Here is a 21,512-nt window from a genome sequence, read left to right as displayed (position 1 = left end):
TGTGCTTGTGTCATTTTCGGTTTGCTAAATGAGTTATTATTATTGTTACGGGTAGCGGGTAGTTGAGTACCAGCGACCTGACAAGGTTTAATACAAAGAATTTACTTTTTTTAAACCACAAACTAATCTTAGTCCTACTTACACATATGTCTTAAGTGAGACTTGAAACTATGACCTTCCAATTGAGAGTCAGCTCCTCAAATTGGATACTTGGTTTTAATGTGAACTCGATATAGAATCTTAATTACACAATAGTCGGTCTTTGATTTATGTAAGAATATTTTTATGGAAAAAGGGTTTATAGGCTCTAATGCCTATTTATAGACTTTTGTTTATCTCATTAGAGCCTATAAATAGACTTTTGTTTATCTCATTAGAGCCTATAAATAGGGCTCATTAGAGTATAAATAGGGCAATTCTCAATTATATAGGTTCTAATTGAAAACTGCCCTATTTATAGGGGTCTAAATTGTAAAATAGGCCAATTAGAAGGTCATAGGTCTAAGGGTCTTACACTTTATGTTACATTCTACTGACACTTACTGTATGTCATATTTTACACATTACATCGATAGGACACTTTACAATAATTAATCTATCGACAATAATAACGACAAATGACAAATATAATAAATTACAAATCTTTCCACAACGAAAGGACGCGTGTTTTCAATAATATATTTATGTGTCATTGCTTGCGTCAATCAGATTTGTAATTTATTATATTTGTCATTTGTCATTATTATTGTCGGTAGCTTAATTATTGTAAAGTGTCGGTAGGATGTAATGTGTAAAATGTGACATAAAATAAGTGTCAGTAGGATGTAACACAAAGTGTAAGACCTTTGATAGTCTAGGAGTCTAAATTGTAAAATAGGTTTGTGTGTTGCAATCATACCATTGCAATTCTCAATTATGTAACCGGCTCATTAGAGTCTATAAATAGAGCATTTGCCCATATGAAATAAACAAAGTTTTTTTTTGAGTGTTTAAGACTTAAGTTAATTCTCAATGTTCTTCCTTTGTTGAAATAGTTTATCTATTTCTGAATAGCAAAACCCTCTATCCAAATACATCTATATAATCATCCAATATAATTTAAACAATCCATCATCAATTAAGAATATCATCAAAAGATCATCCGCACGCAACATCCGTTCAATTTGATATCAGAGCAAGGTATCGTTCTTATTATGAATTCTTATCGTTATTTGTCATGCATAATTATCACAAGATATCATTCATCGTTTCATGAATATACGTTAATCATGTATCGTCATAAATTTCATATCATAATCATCATAAAAAATAATAGTAATAATAAACTACACTATCACCATCATTTTTAACTATAATTTTTAATCGTAATTCTGATTTAAAACGTAACTAAATTATTTTTCTTATAGAATTATAATCATGAGTTTTTCAAGTCTAAATAATAATAAACAAGAATTAAATTTTTTTTCGTAAAACACTAAAACAATCTAAAAAATTTCTTTTAGATTTAAAAATAGATTCTAACATATCAATAATCAATTGCATATCTAATATTAAAGCAATACATATAATAGATAATAGTATAAATTGGAACAAGAACAAATAAAAAAATCTTGAAGATAAGATAATATGATTAATTTGTTAAATATATCTCAAGAAATAGAAAATTCACCAATAATTATTAATAACGAAGAAAATGAATCTGGATACATTTTTGATGCTCTAATTAATAAAAATAATATTAATAAAGTTGCTATAAGAAAATCAAATTTTACACTATAAAAAAAACATAATTTTAGAAATAACTCATTAAAAAATTTCTTTTCTAGAAAAAATATTATATAATATGGAAAGATTATAGGAGAAGAACCAATACCCATAGAATCAACTAAAGAAAATATTATTATACCTATAATAAATAAACAACAAATTAGAAATAGATTATCTAATATTAAAGAAGTAGATAGAATAAAATTGCTTATATTCATATATCAACTATTCAAATAATTTTAAAAAATATTTTTAGTGACTTAGATACACCATTGGAATTAGAAATCAGAGATGATCGTATAATTAACAAACAAGAAATTATTATTGCAAAAGGAAAAGGCAATTTAATTGAAGGAAAAATAAAATTTAATATTAATATTCAACTAGGATTAATTCTTAAAGATAAAAATCTAAGTAATAGTATTATCGTATGATATAAATTATTAAGACAAAAATTTATGTTAACAGGTAATCATCCATTTACTATTACATATCAAATAAATTATGCACTAACAAATTATCATCATAGTATTACGTTTAAAACAGAAGATAGAATTTATATAGATAAATTATTTACCCCTTTATTATCTCTTGAATCACCAAATATGGCTAATAATGGAATATTTAATGAAACTAATTTTCAACCAATAATAACTACTCCTTTAATAAAAAGAAATCCAGTTATAGAACCTCCAACTATAATAGGTAGATCCTCCATCTCGGAAAATCAACCTACAACATCTACTGAAAATAAAGATGAAAAATTAGAAGATATTAAATAAAATGATTAAATCATTAAGTTTAAGAATATGACACTCATCTAGTAATTCCTTAAAATATTTTAAATCACTTGAAGGTCCATATCAAAATTCAAAACCATGCATAATACCACAAAATTTACCACAAGGAACACTATATTGGTCTTAGTTCTGAAGAAGATAAACCAATAGGAGATAAATTAAATATAATTAGTCAAAAATTAAATAATATTATAGAAATAGAAAGTTTACTTGTATTAAAACAAATTCCTGAATTATTACAAAATTTAACTCAAGAAAAAATATTACTTGAAAAATATTTAAAAATAAAAACTTTTAAAGAAGAACCACTTAATGAAAAACCAACACTTAAAGAAAAAGCACTTACTATTAAACGACCTTTCACATGGTAAATAAAATTATGAGCAATAAAACTCAAGTATATTGTTATTTCGATAATAAATATAAAGTTAATTTACTTAAAAAATTATGGAAAGATTTAGAAAATTCCATAAAACATTTACAAGTAAAAGAATCTAAAGTACGAATTAATTTCTAAAAACAAGAATTATAGTGCATGTCAATTAATTAAAATTGGAAGATTAAGAACTCAAATTAATCATTTTAAAATAGTAATAAAAAATCTTAACAATTTAATTAATTTTTTTCAGACGCTTTAATAATTTGTTAAAATGAATTCAAAATTACAAATTAATTCTTCAAAAGATAACATGCTTTGGACTAATATATTAAAAACCCATTAGACAATAAACTCTAATATCTCTAATACTATTCAATATTTAGAAGATACTTTATCATATGAAGAAAACTATTTATTAAGATTACAATCAGAAAATGAAGAATGTAATAATCAATTAAAAAAGATATCTCGATTACAAGAAGGGATTAAAAAATGCAAAAAATCACAAAATCGTAATTTAAAAGCAATACGCAATGTTTCAACCATCCTAACAAAAACAACTTGTTAATATGAAAACTTTACTATAAAAAGTAGAAACATTAATTCAATACAGATATATAATTTTATAAACTGACTCTAATGAGTAGAAGAATAACAAATATTAACCCAAACAGTACATTTATTACAACAAAAATACACATTTATTACAACTAAAATACAAGATAAAGAACTAGTTTCATATATAGATACAGGGGCTACTTTATGTTTTGGAAGAAAAAATATATTAAAAAATTGTGAAAAATTAGAAAAACCATTAAAATTTACAATTGCTAATAAATCAATTCACAAAATTTGGTTCGTAGGAAGAGACATAAATATAGTAATTGAAAAAGCACCATTTAAAACTCCAACTATATATCAACATGATTCGTGAATAGATTTAGTAATAGAAAATAATTTCCTTAAATTATATCAACCATTTATACAAATAAATGATCATATAAGTCTCAATCACCCGACAAACGATATTATAAAAACTGCAATTATCAAATATTTTGATCTTATTAAAATAATCAAACAAGAAGTTGGTTTTCAATTACGCATATTACTAACGTTTGCTAAAGAAATTGCTGAAAAACATCTTGAAGAAGTATGTAGTGAAAACCCGCTAAATCATTTGAAAGATAGAAATAATAATATTATTAAAACCCCCTAATGATGAAGTTAATGTTCCAAATAAAATTTCATATAGTATAAGAGATGTTTCTGAATTTAAAAAACGGTATTGATATTCTAATCTACTTGAATATTTAATACCATAAAACTAAAGGAATGTTGTATTGATGAACCCGGCGGATATACCTAATGTCTTTTCTCTTCTTTTATTTTTTATTGCCCTCCTGTCGTCAATTGACAGTTGACAGTATTATTTATATATATATATATATATATATATATATATATATATATATATATATATATATATATATATATATATATATATATATAATTTGATATGGCTTTGATATGATTTAGGGCTCAATAAAATTCCCAAATCAGAGTTTGGTAAATCATTTTTTTTTTGCATCTCCTGCTCTGCTGATTCAGAGGTACCGAAATGCACTGATCTACTAGAAAAAAAAAAAGGAATCATTCGACCTAGCACGAGTCCTCATTCTGCACATGCATTCTATATAGAAAATAATAATGAAATAAAACGAGGTAAATGAAGAATGGTAATTAATTATAAAAAGATGAACGATGCTACTATAGGAGACTCATATAAATTACCACGAAAAGAGTATATTTTAGAAAAATTAAAAGGAAATACACATTTTAGTACATTTGATGCAAAATCCGGATGTTGACAATTACGCTTACATGAAAATACAAAATCACTAACTGCTTTTTCATGTCCTCCTCAGAAGCATTATGAATGGAATGTCCTTCCATTCGGTTTAAAGCAGACACCGACAATATATCAACGATTCATAGATGAAACCTTAAATTATTTAGATCATATTTGTCTTGCATACATTGACGATATAATTGTTTTTACAAAAGGAAATGAACAAACACATATCAATGCCGTTATCAAAGTTTTACAGAAAATCAAAGAAAAAGGTTTAGTTTTATCAAAAAAGAAATCAAAACTTTTTCAATCTACAATTGAATATCTTGGTTTAAAAATCGGAGAAAATGGAATTATCTTTAACAGACAACATATGAGAAAAATTAAATATGTTTCCTGATAAACATGAAAATAGAAAACAAATACAACGATTTCTTGGTTGTTTAATTTATATTGCAGAACAATGATTTTTGAAAATTTTAGCAAAAGAAAGAAAAGTTTTACAAAAGAAAATATCAGAAAAAATATTTTGGTCTTGGACCAATACAGATACTATTTTGGTACAAAATATAAAACAAAAATTTTAAGTTCTCCCTACTTTATATAATTCAAAAATCGACGATTTTCTAATTGTGGAGACAGATGTATCACAAGTATACATTGATAAAACAATTATACATGGAAAAGTATTATTGGGACTAGATAATGAGGGGAACCTCATATTTGACCCATCAAAAGTATACATTGATAAAACATACACTGGTATCAAAAGTGTACATTGATAAAGCATACAATGGCATGAAAATACCATCTGAAGTAAACAGTGATAAAGCATATAAAGTATACAATGATACGAATGTATCATCTGAAACATTTAAGACAGATAAATATGAGCACAAATCAAGTATATATCGGGAACATTTTCCCAAACGGAGCAAAATTACAGTACACATGAACGAGAAACACTAGCTTGTTTAAAAACATTGAAAAAATGGAAAGTCGAGCTACTACAAACTAGATTCGAGTTACGAACAGATTCCAAGTATCTATTTGGCTTTTGACATTATAAATTACAAGATTATTGTCACGGGCGATTGATTCGTTGGCAATTACAATTACACCAATTTCATCAATATCTCGATACATCAAAAGTGCCAACAATTATATAGCGGACACATTGACGAGAGAATGGAAGTCATCGTAAAGCAACAACAATAGTTCAAACAAGAACAAAAAGCATCCATACATGGTAACATGGAAGAAACACCTTTCATGAAAGATTAACATAAATACGCTAGCTACGACACAAGCAAACATTATTCACACAAAAATATATGTCATTTCGGTGGCGGGAGGATTGAAGCAAACAATGACGCATAAAGACATTATTGAAAACATGCGTCTTTCGTGGTGGAAGGATTTGTAATTTATTATATTTGTCGTTTGTCGTTATTATTGTCGGTAGCTTAATTATTGTAAAGTGTCGGTAGGATGTAATGTGTAATATGTGACATAAAATAAGTGTCAGTAGGATGTAACATAAAGTGTAAGACCTTTGATACTTTAAGGGTTTAAATTGTAAAACAGATTTGTCGTGTTGCAATCATAGGATTGCAATTCTCAATTATAGGATTGCAATTCTTAGTTATGTAACCGGCTCATTAGAGCCTATAAATAGGGCATTTGTCTATATGAAATAAACAAGGTGTATTTGAGTGTTTAAGACTTGAGTTAATTTTCAATATTCTTCCTCTCTTGAAATAATTTATCTATTTCTGAATAGCAGAGCCCTCTATCCAAATCCATCTATATAATCATCCAATATAATCCAAACAATTCATCATCAATTAAGAATATCATCAAAATATCATCCGGACACATATGATATGACTAGACACTATTGGTTCATGCATAACATATGATATGACTAGACACTATTGGTTATGACTAGACACTATTGGTTCATGCATAACATATGATATGACTAGACACTATTGGTTCATGCATAACATGTTTGCAAAGTTGTTTTCTTAATTCATCAGGTAATTCGGTTAGATGATTAGAAAAAATATCAAAAGTTTCTAATGTTTTCAGTGCATCTGGAGTAATTTCTAATGCCTAAAATTAGGTTGCTCGTTTATGCAAAAATTAAATATAATCCTTTCCATTGTGTCTAATTAAACTTATATTAAAAATGCAACAAAATAAGGTTCACGTTACATCATGAGATGTCCATGTTCCTTATAATAAGAATTCACGTTAAGTACGGAGATGACATGTTAGTTTTGGTAAGAACTCACGTTAGGTAAACAACCCAATGTTAAAAAATACTTATTCATAATTTGATGCCATACTTCAAACCAAAAACACAAAACGCTAATATCAAGACTATAAGTCTAAGTACAAAACACTAATATCACAAATACTAATGAAACTAAAACTTCATAAACATAGAAACATGGAGTCCAAGTTAACAAACAGTCAAATACAATATCAATTTCATGAGGATGAGATGACATGCATTCTTCATGATTAAACTTGGTAAACTTGGATCTTCTATCATCGATCACAGACACATACATGAACTAAAAACTAAAATCAAACAAACTTCCATAAACTGTACATGCAAATATCCCCATAAAAAACAGAAATATAAAACACTTATTTGAATCCCATTTTCCCACCAAATATTTATCCTTAACCTCACCCTACAGGGAAACAACAGCACCCCCTCTCTCTCACACACACACACAGTATTTATAATCTAAAGTTGATAGAACCATAAAACTCGGCCACCATAGGCTCCATAAAACCACCTTTAACTGGCGGCATAGCCATTAACCACCGGATTATCTATCCTCTTACGGATTCAGGCGCCACCTGTCCACTGCCGCCCTTATGTCCATTAAATCCGGCGACATGCATTGACCTCTGAGAAAAGTCAACCAACATCTTCCTCTGACGATCATCGGTATGAGGAAGACTAGCACGAAGAAGCTCAACAGGCATTTCTCTACTAATGGCCTTTGCAGCTTCTGAAAACACAATCTCTGTAGTTGGTGGAATCTGTGCATACATAGCATTCACCAAACTATCATACTTGCTCAGACAATATTTAGTCAAAAGCCCAAAAAACGCATCAAATGAAGCCTGCCAAAGTGTCGGATTCTGCATCCCCATGTTGACTCCGGTCAACAACTGAGTCGCCCTTTCCAGAACCGCTTTCAAAACCACCGACGCACCGTCGCCGGAAGGGCTCCCGAGTGGCCGGAGCGGCGGTTGCTCCGGCGAACACACCACCGCAGCCAAACACGCGCTCAGAGAATTCAAATCCATTGAAGTTATACAACTCGCGACAGTTTTCGCAAGTGTAGTGACAGTTTCATTAGGAACCCCTCCGAATAAGAATCTCAAATGACGGAATATCGTCATGCATACGATTCTTGCAAGATCGGAAGTAGGAGAGAGAAGATTGAGGTATCGAGACATAAGTTTTTGACCTTTTGGAAGAGAAATTACCCGTAAGAAAACCATGTCATCTTTCGGGGCTAACCCGGACCCGTTTACCCCCAACGGGTCAACCAACTGGAGAGCTGCTGCCAGCCCTTCTAGGAGCACCTGCCGCCTCTGTCTCGCCGGAGAACCACCGTCTTGTGGCTGAGATTGGAGGAGACGATCGATATCGTCTATGTCAAGAAGCACAGAAAGGGCATCCTCGATCATGATTCGAGCTGCAAGCATCGGTTCTTGTTCTAGGGTTTTCTCTGATCTTTTCTCACCATCATTGGAAGGATTATCAGGTTCAAACAAGGGTTGTGGTCTACGGATGAGAGAGAATGAGATTCTTCCATGTGAATCGATGGTGATCTGAGGCTGTGAATCTGACCCTGACCCTAACCCGGACCCGGACCCGGACCCGTTACGTGACCTGACCGGAGTATCTTTGAAATGGGCCGGGTGGAACCGGTTTTTTGACCGGGTATCTTTCTTGGCTAAACGGGCTTGGTGATAGTAATCGTTTATATACGGATCATTACTATGAGTTGCAGCATGTTGCATGTTGAGAATCGACTCGATCTCTTCAGAGGTCATGTATTTTGACCGGAAGTTGACCCGACACTTTTCACTTTTCTGATTGGTATTATCGGAACCCTGTCTTGAGATTCGTCCACTGTGTTTGCTCTTTCTTTGATCTCTTGTGTCATTCAGACCATATTTAGTTAATGAATGAGAAGGGATATTTGTGTCATATAAATATGGCTGAAGAGCAAACGGGTTGAATGTATGCTGACGAAGCGAATGTGGGGACATGAAACATTGGGACAAGAGCAGCTTTTGTTGAAGATTGTTGGCTAACACCTGGTTAGCCCATTGGTTTTGTGTTTGAGAGTACTGAGTTAACCCGGGGTGGACCGGGTGGGTTCGGGATGAGCCAAAACGCGACCCGTGTGGGACACTGGTTAGGTGAAGACTAGAGGTGTTTGATAAAGGGGAGAGATTAAGGTCTGAAAAGGGCATTTGGGAATGGGAATGGGAATGGGAATGGGAACGATGACGTGGCGAGGGGAGACTGTTGTGGGCCCCGGGTGAAAATGAAGGGAGAGATGAGGTTGGTGTGAGTATGGGTTCTGTGAAGAATTGGTGTTGCTCTGTAGGGTATGATGAAGCTCTGTATAAGGGTTTAGGGTCTGAAGGGAGATGAGATTGTGAAGACCATCTTCTGCTTCCATGGCTGCTTTCTGTGTCTGAGATGTGTTGGTCTAGCCACTCTGGTAGGTCTACTGAAGCAGATGAACCTGAAAATATGTATATTTTTTTTTTATAGCAAAACATGAACAAAGTTACAAAAGCAATGAAGATCAAAAGTATTTATTGAATAGGTTTGATAGATACTTACTTTCTCTTGAAATAGATCCTGACCCTCGATCACCAATAACTCCAGGATGTCTAGGTCCGCTTACTGATCTGTTTAACTGTTTAACAAAACAAGAAATTTAGTTAATTTGGCTCAAAAAATTCACAGCTTTATTGTGAAAAACTGAAATTAAAACTATACCTTTGAAAATATAGTTGACAGATCATCTAAATCCGATAGAGATCCTGCAACTGGCTCCTGTGGAAAAAAGAAGATGTAAGATTTAGAAAGATGAGATGTTTTATCACTGCAAGTTTAGGGATTTGAATTTATGAAGTTAATTGAAACTATTGTATTTATGAAGAAGAAATGAAGATAAATATGGAGTGAAGTGAAAACAGAAGATGCACAATGTACATTATACCTCTTCTCTGTCAAATAAATGGTATTCATCATCAGGAACTCCAGTTGAAGGATTATCTTCGTCTTCTTCTAAGCACCCAAACTCAACTTTCTCAGTAGTAGGTCGACCAAAAAAAGCATATTGTGAAGCATCAAAGAGTTTATCATCTGCACAATAATGAATGAATCAGGCACAGAAAACAAAATCTTGAAACAACAGAAATAATAAGAAAGAACAATGACTCTTGCACACAATAAAACCAATGATAATTTGTTCTATTGCTCGATGAACTTCTTTGGTTTTCTTCCTCAGGTAAAAATGGTAACACGTTCGACATCCAGATACCGAAATATGAACTTGTGTGGGGTGTAGGTACTAGTAAATCATTCAAATAAAAGATTCCTTCATCGGAGATATCACCTCAATCACACACGAATTCAAAGAAATTTCGCCTCAAATCAAAATTATATTTAAACGAATACCCTAAAACCGAACACGATCAAACACCGACCACCGACCAACAAACAATAAACAACAAAACTTATGAATACAAGAAAGAGATAGCTTCACCTGAGGAAGAGCCCTTATTGATGCTACTCCAGTCTTTACTATCAGATCTCTCCATGTCCACAACAAGATTTGCCAACTCGAAATGGGAAATATTAGGGTTTGGAGAGGAAAAAAGGGTCGCCGTGTTCGGGGTTCCTTTGTTCGGTGGTTTTGCGAGAAATGGATTGAATTGGATAAGGGAGAGTAGGAATCCACCGCTCACAAGAGCGCCATGGAGATTGTTGTTATTGAGTGAAGTTGCGTCTGCAGTTGACGTTGATCTAGCACACCTTGCGCCTCAATACTCTATAATGAAGCTTCTTGACTGCATTTGTTTCCAGTGGTATCAAGGTCCGAACGCAATCATTTCATAACCTAACAAAATGTATCCTAAAAGTTATTCTAGAGTAATTTACAAAAACAGTCCCTGTATTATTACTTATCTTATGTTTTTAGTCTAGTATTTTAATTGTTGCGTTTTTGGTTCAAAGTTGAATTTTTTTTTTAAACCATTGTCCACGAGTTATTAGTGTTAACTATTTATGTTGAAAAGTTACATGCGGCCAACGCAACATGTGTTAAAAAGCAATATGTTTGTCTTTAAACCTTTTTTAAATTATTTGTAAATTACAAAAATAATAACTCTTTTATTCGTCTGGTTGGAGTTGGTATGATTAAATATTATTAATAAACGGAGGAGATTTGTTTGATTTATAATTGACATTATATCAAATATAATAATATATAATTTTCATTTTTACAAATGTATTACACGGGTTGATTAAAAAATATAAACTTTAAATATTTTTTTAAAGAAAACATTAAATATCAAAATGTAAACATTAAATATTTTTTAAAATAAAATTTCAAAATATATATACAAACAAAATGATGAAAAAATAAATAATTCAATTTATTTATTAAAATAAACTATAGAAAAATAATTTTATATTGACCATATAACATTTTTTTAGTTTGTCAATAAAAAACAACTGAGTTTGATTATTTTTTTTATAAAGTCCATTTGCCTAAAATGACAATGAACTTTAAAAAAAAACATGTTAATTTTAAATTATATATGTTAGAAGGAAACATATCAAAATTTGAAAATATAAGTAAACAAATTAATGACACATTAATTACTTTCTACAACCTAAAAACTATATAGTTAATTAAGAAAATCAAAAATTACCATAAAATGACAAGTGGAAATTAATTTCTTAAAATTAACCACAAAATTATACGTGTCCAAATGTATAAGAAATTGACAAGTGGCAAAAAGTTTTTTATTTATTAGTGAGGATTATAAATAAAATATCAAATATAATAATATACAATTTTCATTTTTATTACAAAAGGCAAAGCCAATGCAAGGTGTTAACTTGAGCTAAGGTTTAAAATCATAAAAACGGACTGAAACTAAAATCGGAAGCGTTAAACCAGAATATGTAGAATCGGTCCGAATTTTGGGTTTAAAGAATGACTTTATCCAGATTTCGGGATATCCGGGTTTTGGTCCTTTGGATCCAGATAAACCATGTTTAAGAAACGGAATCGATTTATGTGAAAAGTTTAAAACATGTATATCTCATTCGTTTGGGATCGGATTCACATATAGTTTTTCCTAAGTTGTAGTTTAGAGATTGTACATGATTTTAGACTATAATTTTGTCATTTTTGTTTTATATTCATTGACTTATAGTCCCCTCAAATTGGGATATCAAGCTGAAAATTTTCTATTTTTTAGTTTTTTTTTTGTATTTTGTGAACATTTTAAAACATACATATCTAATTCATATGAAGTCAGATTAGCATGTGGTATTTCCCAACATGTAGTTTAGAATTTGCACGTGATTTTAGATTATAATTTTGTCATTTTTGGAATTTCAAAATCATATCATCGAAATATTTTTTATCTGAAAATGCATCATGACTTTTAGTTTATCCAAACAATCAAAACACCCGATTTTCTAACAGAACTCAATTACACATTGTTAAAATCAAAACATCATTACTTGAACTTCACTTTGACTTTATGAATAAACTTTCATAATGTTGCAAAAACATCAAATTAGGTGAAAACTTTCAAACAAATCCATAAATGTAACTTCTAATTTTTTTTTAAACAACAAATCTAACATATTCCTAAACTACACCTTAAATCCACATATGTCCACGACGGGACTTGAACCCTCAACCTCAAGGAGAAAGAGCAACATCGGATACCGTTGGGCTAGAAGCCCTTTGGTATGTAACTTCTAATTAGTTTATGGATTCCTTAACCTTAATTTAGTTTTACAAAAACATCATTTAAGTTTTCAAATCAATATTGGATATATATATATATATATATATATATATATATATATATATATATATGAAGCTTAGAATTTGAAATCCACCATTGATATAGCTTGATGCCATCAAGAATCATTACAACTTGAAGATTAAGCCATGGATGAGTAACAAAAGTGTATACTTTATGATCTATAAGCTAAAAGTTACTAGAAACAACAACAAAACATTCATTATATGAGGATTTTTGGATTTGGGGTTTTCACCCAAACCCTAGATCGGATTTATGGAGAACATGAAAGAGTTTGTACCTTCCAATGTCTTCCTAATAAAACCTTATTTTCTATACTTTAATTGTTATTCAATTTCACCTCAAATCCATTCTAAGTCGTTAGTATATCTCTTCCTCTCATCTCAAAATTATTTTAACTCCGAATGGTAAAGGGGAGAGATAACAAGTATTGATATTGACAACTAACATCCTTAACTACTTATTTTAACATTTTGAACACTAATGGACATAATTAAAAAAAAAAAAAAACAAAAAAACCTAGTCATTCATTACATTTGCCATTTTAGCCCTTCTCTAGCAATGGTTCTAACATTTATAGCCCTTAATATAGTTAGTTGGCTCAGAGGTTGGTCAATTACTAGGAACTATTTATTTAGAAGTTAATTGATAGAGATAATTAATTATAAAAGTTTAATTGAAATTTACAATTCACAATATATATAATATTTTAATTATTATTGGTTTGATTATTTTATTTATTGATTTATTATGATTATTATTTTTGTTTATTTATTTATAAATAAAGTTTTAAAAAATTACCCAAAAATGAGGATGTTACCTTTACCAAAATGAAACCATGTTCTAAATGGGAAATTTCATACTTATTTCAGATTAACATTAAGTCACATTAAAATACTCACAAAAACTCACAAAAAAGTTACATTTTGAACTCAAAACCCAAAACCGATATATAGGATTTTAGATTTTGAATAAAAATGTATTTCAAAATTTCAAAAACATGTCCGAAAAATAAACAAATCCAAAATTTAGAGAAAATATTTGGTTTTATATGTAAATCTTAAAAAATAAATAAAGAAATATAACAAATGTGGAATAGATATCATATAAAGATATTAAGTAGAACATTATTTTGAAGAAATAATAATATTAGACATCTCAAAATAGTTGTTTCTAAAATATGTAAAGTATTTAAAAATTATTAGGCACAAATGAAAAATACACATTATATATTTATTAAAATAAAAAATATATGAGGATAGGGAATATACATTAAAATCTCACCTAAGCTTAGGTACTAAACCTCTAGTAAAAATACCTCGTTTAGTTTTCACTTTGTAATATACCGTCCATGATAACATTTTTTTTCTTCCATTATCGTTTTACCATCCATGTTTTATTTCATCCATTATCATTTATTACTTCATCCCTAACGAACATTATTGTTTTCCACTGTCACGAATGTTGAAAATAACCAATATTCTTGCTTCTTTATCAAAACTATTGCGTCGATCCTGAATCTACATCTCCAAGTGTTAATCGTGAAGCCCCTAGTCGCAATCTTTATATAATAAAACAACGTATTTTCAACAGATTTAGTACCTAAGCTTAGGTGGAGATGTAATGTATATTCATTTTTTCCAAATATATATATATATATATATATATATATATATATATATATATATATATATCTATTAAGTTTAGGTGAAGCTATAACGTATATTTATTTTTCTAATATATATATATATATATATATATATATATATATATATATATATAATGGTGCTTATTTTTACAAATTGCCCAAAAGTTGGAATCATTTCCCATCATTTTTCAAAATCATGTGGTCACTTTTATGGATCTCATTTATTTAAGCAATTTATACATATACATATTAAATGTAGGTGTTTGTTTTCCAAGAAATAGAAAACAAAATGCATCCATGGAAACTTTTATATAAAGTTTTATCCTTCATGTTAACACCATTAGAGAAAATATTTAATGAAGTCATATGTCTATATGCTAGAAGTGTAGTCGGGTGTTGTACAGGCCATGATGCACTTACTAAAACATTGTGATAAGTTTCATTTTCATCCACAGTGAATGATAAAGCATGTCTAGTGAAAAGCTATTTTAAAAAACTTAATATTTATCTTCCGTTTAGCATCATTGTTTTCATATTAATGGATCACATGGTTTTTCATGAGAACTTCTTGGAGACATCCAAGCAACATGTTTTATCATTGTTTTCATATTAATGGATCACATGGTTTTTCATGAGAACTTCTTGGGACATCCAAGCAACATGTTTTCTCAAGGCAAAAAGCTCATTCGCTTAAATTGAATAGAAGTATTTTACTTTTAAACAAAGTTTCATTTATTATTTATTCTATCATTTTTATGATATTTTTCATTTTCTGAGTTATTTAACTTTGGCTATTTTCACTTGTATAATACGACTATTGCAATGGTTGCCAACTTCCTATATGAACATGTTTCCAAATTTCTACTATTAATTGTCAATTATACTTGCATGTTTAAGATTTTCCATAAAAGATTTTCAATAGAAGATTATTTAATGAATTTATCATTGAATGATAAAATAACGCTTTTGATAGAAGATTATTTATGATAAATAATCTTAACAAATGATGTAATAGACATAATGAGGATTACGTAGATATAAGGAGCGTTTAAATCCAACTTCAAATGAAGAAGTTATGTTTCTTTGAAGTTTCTCGATTAAACCAATACGATTATGTGTGTCATAAAAAATGCATCGGAGATAAGTTGCTTATTAGCCTAAATAGTCTAAATGAAAGTCGTAGTAATCATTAAGCTAAGAACGTGCATATAGAAAATGTCCAAATCTAACTTCATATGAGGAAGTTATGATTTTTCGAAGTTTCGGTATAGTAGCGTGCAACACAGAAACTGAAATGTTAATCGGTTGAATGTTAGGTAAAACAATCTAAACGAGAGTTGGAGATCTCGTCGATATGATTCTGTCAATATAAAGACAGTCGAGAACGGATGTCGTATGAAAGAGTTGTGTTTTTTATACAGACTTTAACAGTCTATACCTGTTAATAATATAACTTTAAAAATAAGGTGAGAATTATCCGACGGAGTCTAAATGAAAGTTGTGGATCTCTTCGATAGCTACATGTGGATATAAAAAACATCAACAACGGAGTTCGTATGAACAAGATACAATTTTTTGAAAATTTCATGTCAACGTCCTGTGCGCATAGGCATGAAGCACGCTTCTAGAAGCCAGCCACGTCGAACCAAACTGAGCATGCCACGTGTCGCGAGGAGGGAGGTCGACTAGAGCTAGGGTGTCGCGCGCTCCTGGTCTGGGCGCGGTGCACCTCCAAGAAATTCGTCATATAAATAACAGGCAACCTTCATTGCATTCCCTCACACCACCAGATATTGTGGATTTCTTCTACGAAAAATCGAATTTATTTAGCAATTAGGGTATTCTAGCAAGGCCCTGGAGTCTCTGAGAGCCCGACAAGTAAAGGCTCTCGATTTGGAGTTCTGCCAGTGCAATTTCTAGACTTTTATCAGGAAAATCTTTATAAATTAAGCTACACTTATATTGCTTTAAGTGTAACTTATATTTATAATCATAATCGTTATTATGAATCTATAAATACAATTTATTAGTGATTCCATGTTATAATACTGATTGATCTATTTATGGGGATGATGTCTAGGCTAAATCCAGTGAGGTGTTTAAAATGAAATTTCCAAACAATATACTTTGTATACCAAATGGACCCTACCTCCGATATGATCTTACCTGATTATTCTTTACTTGATAGATCTTGATGTAGACATTGAGATTAGTGAAGAATCTAGACTATCATTAGTCACTAAGAATATTAAACTAAGACTCAATATTAATTATGCCTAGGTCATGTCAAGGGAAAAGTTAATGTGTTAGCCGAAGCTTTGCCCAAATCACCAGTCATCCACCCATGTCAGGTGAGTGCATAGTCCCTTTCAGAAACATGATTTTAATATAAGTATTAATCAAAGCATTAAATATTTGTCGAAAAGTTTATATGTGAGCTATATGCTTATTGTCTGGAATATGTGTTAGAAATATATATGATATGCTAACCAAATAGGGTTCTCTAAGTGTTAAGATATAATAATAATAATAATAATAATATAAGTATTATTATAGAGAAAGATAAAAATATATTAATACCTAAATACTATATGTTAAATATATACACTAGCTTATGATAATGTTGCCTAAACACAGTTGGTATTGGGAGCCTAATAATTTTGCCCGTTAATGAGATTAGAATTATTATAGATGCCTAGTTCAATTAATTTTGATATTGGGTAGACTCATTCAAAAAGTGTGTGTAAGTTAGGAATGGTGAGTAGAGTTTTGTTTTGTGACACTTTCAAGTGTTGATGGTACGAAATACGTACCAGAGTACAATATAATATTCTTGTAACGCCCGCAGATTCGGGTAGTCAATTAAAATAAAATTAGCGATAAAAAAGACATTTTGTTAGAAGGTTATTTATTATATGTGACTTTAAGCAAACAGATAATATACTTGACAAAGATTCTGTACATATAAAGAACGTTGAAATCCGACTTCGTGTGAAGAAGTTATGCTTCTTCGAAGTTTTGCGATTAAACCGACACGACTTTGCATATCGCATAAAGTGAATATTTCATAGATTGCTTAATAGCCTAATTAATCTAAAAGAAAGTTGTAGTATTCGTTAAACCAAGAGCATGCATATAGAAAACGTCCAAATCTGACTTCGTAAAAGGAAGTTATGATTTTTAGAAGTTTCAGCGCAGTAGTATGCAACACAAAAACTGAAATTAAAATCGGACAATTTTTAGGAAAAACAATCTAAACGAGAATCGAATATCTCATTAATAGGAGTTCGTCGATATAAAGACAGTCGAGAACGGACGTCGTACGCGAGAGTTATGAATTTTTAATAGAGTTTAACAGTCTAAGTATGCTAAAAATATAACTTTAAAAATAAATCAAAATTAGCCGATAGAGTATAAATGAAATTCGTACATCTCGTCGATAGCTACGTGTGGATATAAAATACATTGAAAATGGAGCTAGTATGAATAAGATATGAAATTTTAAAGAAAACATAATTTTTCGCTCGCAGCCGCGCGCACAGACAACAGGCGCGGTGCGCTTCTGACATGTCACGAGATCGTGACACATGTCACCACGAGATTTCAACACGTCGTCTTCCGAAACTTGGTGCGGCGCGCGCCGACCGGGTGTGCGGCGCACTTTACCTTTTTCTCATATAAATAGCAGCCGAGGATCAGATCATTTCCACACCTTTCCTCAATCTCTCTCTCTCTCTCTCTCTCTCTCTCTCTCTCGAATTTCTTGCTACCTTAGCCCCATTTTTCCTTAGTTTTAAGTCTTCGATGAAACCTTGAGGTCCCCAGGAGACCGGCATCTAGTAGCTAGCAGGTCGTAGTTCTGCCAGTGCAATTTCCAGACTTTTATATAGCAAATCTCTATAAGTTAGATTACACTCAACATTATTTTAGTGTAATTTATATTTATGTGCATAGTTAATATTATGAATCTATAAATAAGATTTATCAGTAATTTCAAGTCGTTATACTAATTGATCTACTTACATGGATGATGTAAAGGTTGGATTTAGTGAGGTGTTTAAAGTGGGATTTCCAAACAATATACTTTATATACCAAACGAACCATACATTCGATATGATCCTACCTGGTTGTTCCTTACTTGATAGATCCTACTTGGTTGTTCCTTACTTCAATATGATCCAAACAATATACTTTGTATACCAAACAACATTAGTCGCCGAGAATATAAGACTAAGACTTAGTAACGTGAACCTAGGTCACGTCATAGGAAAAGATAAAGTATTAAGGCAAAATTTTGCTCAAATTCTGAGGCATCCACTTTTATCAAGTGAGTGCATAGTGACTTTCAATTTACACATAGATATCAAGTAACTAATTTGCTTAGATGCCTTATGTGCTTATTATCTACGTTCCTGCTAATCATGCTAAATGATCATATCATGATTTTTACTCACAATAAATTATATATGTATTTTTACTATACTTATATTGTATCGGGTAACAAGGATAGAGAGAGAAAAGAGATAATATAATGGTGAGAGACCATGCCAAAGATAGAATAGTGATGAGAAACCATACTAGAGATAATATAATGATGAAAGACTATGCCAAATATAGAATAATGGCGAGAGACCATACCAGAGATAATATAATGGTGAGAGACCATATCAGAGATAGAATAGTGGTGAGAGACCACACCAAAGAAAATATAATGATGATATACCATGCCTAATTAAGAGCAGTCATCAAGCAGAGTCTTCTAGATAGTCCATTAGAACACTAGAAGACTCACAATTTGTATGCTTTAATGAATCATACTATTCAGGAGTATGGATTGTGTATTCATTCGAGTACTCTATCCCCTCATGGTTGCCTTACAAGCATTGCTAAGGAATCCCTAAAGCAATATCGTCTACTCGTTGTTACAAATATCCTTTAGGATAGGACCATTGAGATTATCCTTTTAGGATCAAAGAGTGAGAATAACAGGAATGGGTAATTGGCATTAAATATGTTTGGTATGTTAATATATACTTAAAACAATATAATAATAATATTATGGGTTGAAATCCCTATGTGCTTACCAGGCCCAAGCATGACCCACTCAGTTTCTTTGTATCACAAGTAGCGATACGAATGTATAATCCATTGAGAGATTTAAGGATTTAGACCGTTAATACAATAAGTTAACGTAAGACATGTAATGATTATGTTTATGCTTATATTTTGTATTAGTTATGTCATCCCAAGTTTTAATATTCAATGGAAAAACATTTTTTTTCGAAAATACTTTTATGGGACAAATTATGAATTAAACAAACCTTTTTTTAAAATAAGCATAAATAAAATGGTCTTTTCTGGCTGAGAAAATTGGGGATGTCATAATTCCTTTTTGGATGACCAGAAATGGTGGATCCAAATCAGGCAGCTGTAACGGTATGTCTGATCATCTCCCAAAGTAAGATGACAACACATGACCATTTTGGACATTTCTGTGAATTACGTTACTAGTGTGAGCTCATAACCCACATACATAAATGAAATAGGACATATTCATCAAATACTCTGATGGCTCGAGTGCCTTTATGTCTTACACCGGCCAAGGAAGCCCATAGCAGTGTAGTCAAACCCTTACTCTAAAATGGTTTATCTTCCTGATAATCATGTAATAGGATGGGTATGATTGGGTTATATGTATGTAAGTTTGAGATCTATTGTTTGGCAACAGTTGGTTTTACATGTTTGATAGTTAATGGATATTATCATAATAATATTGTGGGATTGAAATCCATATGTATCTCACCAGGTTTCCCAACCTGACCCATAAATAGTTCCAATATCCGAGTTTAGCAGCAGCAGGACAGGTGGTTGCACCCGCTCCTGCCACGTTGAGGATTACAGATGGCCGTCAGGGTCGGATAAAGGTGCCTACGACGAGGAGCAGGGCTTTTCATCTTATTGCAGAGGAGGAATGTGTGGCCCCCGATGTTGTGACAGGTGTGTATTCTCTCATTATATCTTTATTTGTATTGATTATCGCTTATGTTTACTTGTTTTGTTATAAGATCGTTCTTAGTGAACGGTATATCAGCTTTGGTACTGTTTGATTCGGCGGCTACCCGGTCTTTTGTGTTGCTCGCGCTCAATATGCGTTTCGTAGGGGATCCAGGGGAACTGGATTGCCCACTTGATGTGGAGACAGCAGATGATAGGACCGTTTAGGTTGCGAGGGTGCATCGGGGATGCACACTACAATTGTTCGTCGAGCAGTTTTCCGTGGATTTGGTCCCCATTCCCCTGCGAGGGAATAAAGTTATAGTGTGTATGGATTGGTTGAGCCCCATGGGGCAGTGATCGACTGCGAGCAGCAGCTAATGAGAGTTCGGACTCCTAGTGGGGGAGGGTTAGTGATTCAGGGAGAGAGGCTGCAGAGTGGACTAACTGTATGTTCAACAACGAGAGTGAGGCGTTACCTTTAGCAGGGTTGCGCATGGTATGTTGCCTATGTTATGGATACCCGAGATAAGGGTAAGGCGAAAGTGGATGATGTACCAATTGTGCGAGAGTACCCGAATGTATTCCCGAAGGATTTGCCTGGGATACCTCCGGAGAGACAGGTTGAGTTCAGGATTGACTTAGTCCCTGGTGCGGCTCTGATAGCCAAGGCGCCATATCGGTTGGCTCATCCCGAGATGCAGGAGTTGTCTACGCAGCTTCAAGCTCTGTTATACAAAGGATTTGTCATGCCGAGTAGTTCACCATGGGGAGCCCCCATCCTATTCGTGAAGAAGAAGGATGGGTCACATCGGATGTGCATAGACTAGCGGGAGTTAAATAAGGTAACAGTGAAGAACCGTTATCCCCTCCCGAGGATTGACGATTTGTTTGACCAGCTACAGGGTGCATCTTGGTTCTCTAAGATTGATCTGCGA

At 31.8% G+C, this 21,512-nt stretch overlaps 1 protein-coding gene across 1 annotated transcript; it reads right to left on the bottom strand.

The window, feature by feature from the left end:
* Positions 1-7,379: 7,379 nt before the first annotated feature.
* LOC111884813 (protein PAT1 homolog 2) lies at positions 7,380-10,979 on the bottom strand. Its single transcript, XM_023881114.3, has 5 exons — positions 10,627-10,979; positions 10,078-10,223; positions 9,855-9,911; positions 9,696-9,771; positions 7,380-9,594 (listed from the first exon to the last, which is right to left on the bottom strand). Exons 1-5 carry the CDS (start codon positions 10,679-10,681, stop codon positions 7,652-7,654), a joined length of 2,277 nt encoding a protein of 758 aa, XP_023736882.2. The 5' UTR covers positions 10,682-10,979; the 3' UTR covers positions 7,380-7,651.
* Positions 10,980-21,512: the final 10,533 nt, after the last annotated feature.

This window comes from Lactuca sativa, chromosome 8 (assembly GCF_002870075.4).
Source record: "Lactuca sativa cultivar Salinas chromosome 8, Lsat_Salinas_v11, whole genome shotgun sequence".
NCBI classification, from domain to species: domain Eukaryota; kingdom Viridiplantae; phylum Streptophyta; class Magnoliopsida; order Asterales; family Asteraceae; genus Lactuca; species Lactuca sativa.
The sequence above is the reverse complement of the archived record's forward strand: the minus strand, read 5'-3'. Positions and strand labels throughout refer to the sequence as shown.

Excerpts from the sequence above, each read along its gene's own strand:
- LOC111884813 (XM_023881114.3), bottom strand. The coding sequence starts at position 10,681 with ATGGAGAGATCTGATAGTAAAGACTGGAGTAGCATCAATAAGGGCTCT. Across the intron at positions 9,772-9,854 it reads TGTCAACTATATTTTCAAAG|TTAAACAGATCAGTAAGCGG; the intron begins GTATAGTTTTAA and ends TTTGTTAAACAG. Across the intron at positions 9,595-9,695 it reads AGGATCTATTTCAAGAGAAA|GTTCATCTGCTTCAGTAGAC; the intron begins GTAAGTATCTAT and ends ACATATTTTCAG.